At 38.7% G+C, this 7,899-nt stretch overlaps 1 protein-coding gene across 1 annotated transcript; it reads left to right on the top strand.

Annotated features, from left to right (window-relative positions):
- The first annotated feature begins 771 nt into the window (after window positions 1-771).
- On the top strand, window positions 772-7,398 carry LOC137709980 (uncharacterized). Its single transcript, XM_068448955.1, has 3 exons — window positions 772-921; window positions 1,130-1,360; window positions 7,318-7,398. Exons 1-3 carry the CDS (start codon window positions 772-774, stop codon window positions 7,396-7,398), a joined length of 462 nt encoding a protein of 153 aa, XP_068305056.1.
- The last annotated feature ends 501 nt before the right edge of the window (window positions 7,399-7,899 follow it).

Here is a 7,899-nt window from a genome sequence, read left to right as displayed (position 1 = left end):
AACTTTAATCCTTTTATAACACGTTATCAGCACGAGTCTCTAAATATAATTATTCTCTCATCTCTCTTCGCCGAACGAACGAAAGAAAGAAAAAATGTTTCCTTTAAGGTTTTTACTGTTCATCTTCTTCCTCTGTCTCAACTGTGCCATGTACCCTCGCGACGAGTTGTTTGCTCCATGCCTGCTCTTAGTTCTCCAACTAACGGTTACATACATCTTTGATTACTTGTTTGGTGTAGAGATTGATTACTAACCCAGTATTTATTTATGTTAATTCTACTGCAATCCAAGATGGTGCGGTACAATCGCCCATCTTGAACTGCAAATTTATTCTTACTGCGATCCAAGACGGTGCGGTATCATCGCCTATCTTGGACTGCAGATTTAATTTTACTGCAATTTTTAGGTGGAGCGATATAATCGCACACCCTACCCTGCATATTTGAATCTACCTGCTGTTTAATTTCATTGCAATTTTATGTGGTGCGGTATAATCGCCCACGCTGCTCTGCATATTTAATTTTCCTGTTACTTGAGTGGTGCGGAATAATCGCCCATTCTATATTACATTATTTCAATGAGAATGGTGCGGTACGATCGCCCTTCTCATTCACCCTGAAAATCTCGAGCCAGAAGTTTCGAGTGCTTATCATTTTGGCCTGAAGATCAAAATGAAAAATTTGTAAGAACCAGAAGTTCTAACATCATATTCCTCCAGGAATACATATTATTGCAAGTTCTTACACATCTCATTTTCTTTCAGAAAAGAAAATGGCGAACTTGGCGAAGCTTGAATTTGCTGCCCTGGATATTACCGGGAAGAATTACTTGACCTGGGTACTGGATACCAAGATCCATCTGGAAGCAGGGAATCTTGGAGATACCATCAGGGAAGAGAGCAACTCATCCTCTCAAGATCGGGCAAAGGCCATGATTTTCATTCGCCGCCATCTTGATGAGGCGCTAAAGAGTACTTAACGGTTGAAGATCCGTTAGCTCTCTGGAATGCCTTGAGAAACAGATACAATCACCAGACAACGGTGATTCTTCCAAGGGCCCGCTATGAGTGGACTCATCTGAGGATCCAAGACTTCAAGTCAGTGGTAGAATACAATTCTGCATTGTTCAGAATTACTCTCAGATGAAGCTCTGTGGGGATATTATTACTGAGGAGCATATGCTGGAAAAGACTCTCAGCACATTTCATGCCTCCAACGTGCTCCTGCAGCAGCAGTATAGAGCGCGAGGCTACACTGAGTACAACCAGCTGATATCTGTGCTCTTAGTAGCTGAACAGAATGATGAGCTCCTGATGAAAAACCATAATTCCCGACCTACTGGATCTGCACCATTCCCAGAAGTGAATGCTGCTTCCCTCGAAGTGAACGCCACATCCTCTGGTGGTGATAATCATAAACGAAGACGTGGCCACAAGCGAGGTCGATGGAATAGGAAAGGCAAGAACCATGGAGTTCAGTTTCACAACCAGGTTCCGAGGCATAATTCAGGCCCGAGCTTCAAAAATGCGAATCGCCACAAAGGCAAAGCTCATATGAACAATGCTCCTAGAAACTCTGAAGAAGCCTGCCATAGGTGTGGTGGCAATGGGCATTGGGCGCGTACTTGTCGTACCCCAAAACATCTAGTGGATCTGTATCAAGCCTCCCTCAAGGAGAAGGGTGTCGAGACCAACTTTCTCGACCAGGCTAGACCAATGGATATACCTGATCCAGTGTTTGACTTATCAGGGCAGTTGAACACAACTCATCTAGATGTTTCAGACTATATTGTGGAAAGGGGAAATGAAGTATATCGGTCCGATTGAATCATTAAAGAGAGCATGGATAAAAATTGTGGTTATTCTCAGAACATGAGAAATGGCGGAGATATTTGTCTTGCAGACAGTACAACCACACATACAATACTTCGTGATCGAAAGTATTTCTCAAGCTTAATACCTACAAAAGTAGGGGTAACAACAATATCAGGACCTTCAGATGTAATTCAAGGTTCAGGGAAAGCCCAGATTATGTTACCAAATGGAACAATATTGTCCATACAGAATGCATTGTATGCTACTCGATCTACTCGAAATTTGTTGAGTTTCAAAGACATACGTCTAAATGGATACCACATTGAAACAAAAAGTGCAGAAAATGTGGAGTATCTATGCATTACCTCCAATGATACTCAGAAGCGTATATTGGAGAAGTTGCATGGTATGTCGAGTGGATTATATTATACATACATAAGGACAATTGAATCACATACTGTCATGAACCAGAAGTTCATTGATTCAAAGGTTTACATGCTTTGGCATGACCGTCTGGGTCATCCAGGATCTACCATGATGCGTAGGATCATTACCAACTCTAATGGACATCCATTAGTGAGCAGACACATTGCTGCCTTAAATGATAACCCTTGCAAAGCTTGTTCTCAAGGGAAGTTGGTAATTAGACCATCACAACTAAAGGTTGATGCTGAATCCCCATCATTTCTGCAAAGAATTCAAGGGGATATTTGTAGGCCTATTCAACCATCATGTGGACCATTTCGATATTTTATGGTTTTGGTTGATGCATCTACCCGATGGTCACATGTTTGTCTCTTGTCTACTCGGAATGTAGCCTTTGCAAGACTTCTTGCTCAAATAATTAAGTTACGAGCACAGTTCCCAGATTATCCCATTAAGTCAATCTGACTTGATAATGCTGGTGAATTTACGTCTCAAACCTTTGATGATTATTGCATGACATTGGGCATTGATGTTGAACACCCTGTTCCTCATGTCCATACTCAAAATGGTTTAGCAGAAGCATTGATCAAGCGGCTTCAGTTAATAGCTCGCACTCTGCTTATGAAAACCAAATTGCCAGTCTTTGCATGGGGACATGCCATCTTACATGCTGCATCATTGGTTCGATTGAGACCTATAGCCAACCATCGATACTCTTCAGTACAACTCGTGTTTGGACATCAGCCAAACATTTCCCATTTACGAGTTTTTGGTTGTGCTGTTTATGTGCCTATTGCACCGCTGCAACACACTAAAATGGGACCTCAGCGTAGACTGGGAATTTACGTGGGTTTTAATTCACCATCTATCATTAGATATTTGGAACCCTTGACAGGTGATATGTTTACAGCTCGTTTTGCTGATTGTCACTTTGATGAGACAATTTTCCCGTCGTTAGGGGGAGAAAAGACCGTTCCAGAAGAACGGAAAGAGCTGACATGGGTTGTTCCCACCTTGTCTCATTTTGATCCTCGCAGCATTCAATGTGAAAATGAAGTGAGAAGGATCGTTCATCTTCAAAGCATTGCCAATCAAATGCCAGATGCATTTAATGATGCTATGAAAGTGACAAAATCACATATACCAGCTGCAAATGCACCTGCAAGAATTGATGTCCCTGTTGGACAAAATAAAGTGGCAGCGAATGATTCATCTGGTGCACGCCTGAAGCGTGGTAGACCCCCAGGTTCAAAAGATTCTGCCCCTCGAAAGAGAAAGTCGAGGGCACAACTGAATCCAAATGAAGTCATTCAGGAAGAGAAAATGAATGATACATCCACAATTCATAATTCTGGACTTCCAGAAAAAAGAAAATGTCCTTGATGAGACATCTGTCCCTGAAGAGACAGAAGTACATGAAAGCAAAGAAATCTCCATAAATTATGCATGTACAAATGAATTGTGGGATCGGAATGAAATAATCATCGATGATATATTTGCATTTGCAGTAGCCACTGAAATCATCTTAAGTGATGATATTGAGCCCCGCTCTGTTGATGAATGCAAACAGAGACAGGATTGGCCTAAGTGGAAAGATGCAATCTAGGCAGAATTAAATTCCTTGGAAAAGCGGAATGTTTTTGGACCAGTAGTCCAAACCCCGCCTAGTGTAAACCCCGTGGGTTACAAATGGGTATTCACAAGGAAACGCAATGAGAAAAACGAGATCGCAAGATACAAAGCACGACTCGTTGCACAAGGTTTTTCCCAAAGACCTGGAATTGATTATGAGGAGACATACTCTCCTGTAATGGACGCAATTACGTTCCGTTACTTAATAAGTTTAGTGGTTTCAGAAAGACTTGACATGCGACTTATGGATGTCATCACTGCGTATCTATATGGAGAATTAGATACTGACATCTATATGAAAGTCCCAGAAGGACTTAAGTTGCCTGAAACAAGTAATAAACCACGAGGTATGCTCTCGATCAAATTAAGGCGATCATTGTATGGTTTGAAGCAATCTGGACGAATGTGGTATAATCGTCTCAGTGAGTATTTGATCAAAGAAGGGTATATCAACAATGTTATTTGCCCTTGTGTGTTCATTAAGAAATCCAATTCTGGATTCGCTATAGTGGCAGTATATGTTGATGATATGAATCTAGTTGGGACTCCTGAAGAGCTCAATAAAACTGCTGAATATCTGAAAAGCGAATTTGAAATGAAAGACCTTGGAAAACAAAATATTGTCTCGGCCTGCAAATCGAGCATTGTGCTAGTGGAATTTTGGTCCACCAATCAGCTTACATTGAAAAAATTCTGAAGCGATTTGGTATGGACAAGGCTTATCCACTAAGCACGCCAATGGTCGTTCGTTCTTTGGACATTAAGAAAGATCCATTTCGTCCAAAAGAAGATGATGAGCTGGTCCTTGGTCCAGAAGTACCATATCTGAGTGCAGTAGGTGCTTTGTTGTATTTAGCACAATGTACTAGACCAGATATAGCTTTTTCAGTTAATTTGTTAGCAAGGTATAGCTCTGCTCCAACAATTCGCCATTGGAAGGGTATCAAAGATGTATTGCGATACCTTCGTGGGACAACAGACATGGGTCTCTTCTACTCAAAGAACTCCACAGATGACCAGGTCCTCGTTGGATATGCAGATGCTGGCTTCCTCTCTGATCCGCATAAAGCCCGCTCACAAACCGGATATGTGTTTAAGAATGGAGATACAGCAATCTCATGGCGCTCAACCAAGCAAACATTAGTTGCTACATCTTCAAATCATTCAGAAATACTTGCTTTACATGAAGCAAGTCGTGAATGTTCTTGGTTAAGATCAATGATCCATCATATCCGGAATTCATGTGGTCTAACTTCGAAGACAGACAATCCAATTGTCATCCATGAAGATAATGCAGCCTGTGTTGCCCAAATGAAAGAATGATTCATCAAGGGCGATAAGACTAAACACATATCTCCAAAGTTTTTCAGTGCACATGAGCTTCAGAAGGCTAAAGTTATTGAAGTCAGACAAATCCGTTCAAATGAAAATCTGGCAGACTTGTTCACCAAATCTTTACCAAAGTGCACATTTCAGAAGTTAGTGCAAGGCATCGGATTACGTCGACTTACCAAACAGCTAAATTTGGAGAATGCGGAATCAGGGGGAGATACATATCAGGGGGAGTATCCATGATACATGCTTGTTGTACTCTTTTTCCTTCGATTAGGATTTTTCCCACTGGGTTTTTCCTATCAAGGTTTTAACGAGGCAACATAAGCATACTTGACACTATATCAACGATCCAGGAAAAGTTGTACTCTTTTTCCTTCACTATGGTTTTTTCCCACTGGGTTTTTCCAAGCAAGGTTTTAACGAGGCAACTCATGTTGATATGTGGGCATCCAAGGGGGAGTGTTGAAAAGTCTGATGTCTGATGGCATTGAATGCCCACAAAGCAAAAGTCTTCTGCATGGGCAAAGTTTTCAATGCCCATGCAAAGTGAAAGTGGAAAGTGAATTGTAATGTCAGAGGACGCGTTTTAAATTTCAAGATGCATTAACTGCATCAGTTTGGAGTTGCTCTATAAATAGAGCACTCCGCATGTAACAGAAAGTAGAAGAAGAAAGAAAACTAGAGAAAAATATTAGTAACATCATCTACTCCTCTGCCTTTTATTTGTTATCTGCCTGTGCTATAATTTTAGTGTGGCATTTTACATCTACCTTGTACCTACCACTTAAAAGGTTATCTCTCAAACTTTAATCCTTTTATAACACATAACAGAAAGAAAACCCAGCCACATGCAAAACTCAGCAAGAACTAGTGAGGCATTGCTGAGCAAATAGCATTCTCATTGCCCCGCTCAAAACCACCGAATACGCATACCATCTCTGTAAGGGATATCATGGAATAGGGACAGGTGGAGAGATATCATCAGATTGTTGTCTCTGAACAAAGTTTCAGATGATTCCTAATCAGATTATTCTTTTGCAATAACAAACCACCTGACCAGTTCTTTGGTTTCCTCTGAGCCCCTTTTCCAAAGGTGCCATTTTTTTCTTATAAATTTCTTATTTTTGTTGTTTTTGAGCTTATTTGATTGAATATATCAGTGAAATTTTGAATTTTGAGAATTGGGTATGGATATTTTGTTGTTTTCTGAGATGGGTATTGATTGAAATTTGAAATCTTCTTTTGGATTAATGATTTCGTATTTTTTGTATGCATTGTGATTTGGAAGACAATAGGCAACGTTTGATTCATAATTTCGGTAGAGGCTACCGAAAAGATTGAATATAATTTGTCAAGATTTGATGATACCTTGATTTTTTGGTCTGTCCAAGCATACCATCTGTTCTTCCATTTTCATGCACAATTTTGGTTTCTCCGTCATTGTTTCTTAATTACCAAATCTACTTCAACAATGCATAGATATTATATATCTCTTACAGTATTACATTATTCTTTATTTCTTAATGTCTTTTATTGCAATTATAAACTTTGTTATATGCAAATTGACAAGTTCTTTCATATTTCTGTAATGATTTAATTCTTATTTGTGCCCTGCAAACATTTACAACATTTTCTCCTCATGTTTTGTATAAATTTATGTATAAGATTTTGTATGAATTAATTAGTGAAAATTTAATTTCTGCTAATTATTTCTCTTTTTATTATTCCAAAAAATAAATAAATAAATAAAAACATAACTGCTTCTGCTCAAGTTGTGGGTTGCCTCCAATTCGATCATAATTTGGGAAGAATCTTCAAGCAACAAAAGCTCTTCCGAAAATGTCCAAAACAAAGCTCCTAATGGTAAACTAGTTGAAACCAGCGGAAAGGGTCTGTTTGTGAAAATTAACATGGATGGAATCCATGTTATCTCTTCAAGTTTTCTGTCATCTAAAGAATCCGCTGCCTTGGAAAATCTCCTGAGAGCCAGAGTTGACGCCACCTTACAATCACAAAGACATAGATCTCTTGTATAATTATAGCAAATAGTAAACACAATCATGCATGTATTATAACTTTTACCTTATCTTTTTTTCTTTCTTGTACTATAGATATTGAGGGACGAGCTCAAGATTCCGAGAGTAAATGTGAATGCTTTTAACCAACTGAGTTACAAGTCTTTGTTATTTTAGCCATATTTAAAAGAACGAATTAAGTAAAATCTGGGATGTATGTATACTAGTAGGATGTCTAGATGTTTATGTTGTCAAGTTGTCAAATGGTACTATTATTGATCATATATTTTTTTTTGTTTAAAGTTATGTGCTAATAAAATAAATATATGTGTAAATTTATTCACGTGTCCTTATTTAATTAGCACGAAATATCATATGGTAGTATATTTTTGGGATTGTGGTGCTTTTAGAAAAGGGAACTTCAATGAAAAATGATTGTCCAAACTTTTACTATCCAAAAACCATTTACTAACTTTATTTAATAAAAATAGCTTAATCTTTATTGAAAAGGAAAAAAAACTAGAAAGAACAACCAAAACAATGAAGCCTCACGTGCAAAATAAGAAATTCCTTTTCCATCCATGCCCCTGACTTCTGTCAGCCCACTATTGTTAGAATTAAACTTTCATTTATTTACAAATAGGACATTGCCTCATTAAAGCCCAAGAACCACATAAA

Source organism: Pyrus communis, chromosome 12, assembly GCF_963583255.1.
Source record: "Pyrus communis chromosome 12, drPyrComm1.1, whole genome shotgun sequence".
Lineage (NCBI taxonomy): Eukaryota > Viridiplantae > Streptophyta > Magnoliopsida > Rosales > Rosaceae > Pyrus > Pyrus communis.
Note: the sequence above shows the minus strand (reverse complement) of the source record. Positions and strands in the feature narration are given on the sequence as shown.

Bases quoted from the DNA above. Each gene is read 5' to 3' on its own strand.
- LOC137709980 (XM_068448955.1), top strand. From the start codon at position 772: ATGGCGAACTTGGCGAAGCTTGAATTTGCTGCCCTGGATATTACCGGG. The intron at 922-1,129 runs GCAAAGGCCATG...TGCATTGTTCAG, and splicing joins ACTCATCCTCTCAAGATCGG to AATTACTCTCAGATGAAGCT. The intron at 1,361-7,317 runs GTGAATGCTGCT...CTTGTACTATAG, and splicing joins GATCTGCACCATTCCCAGAA to ATATTGAGGGACGAGCTCAA.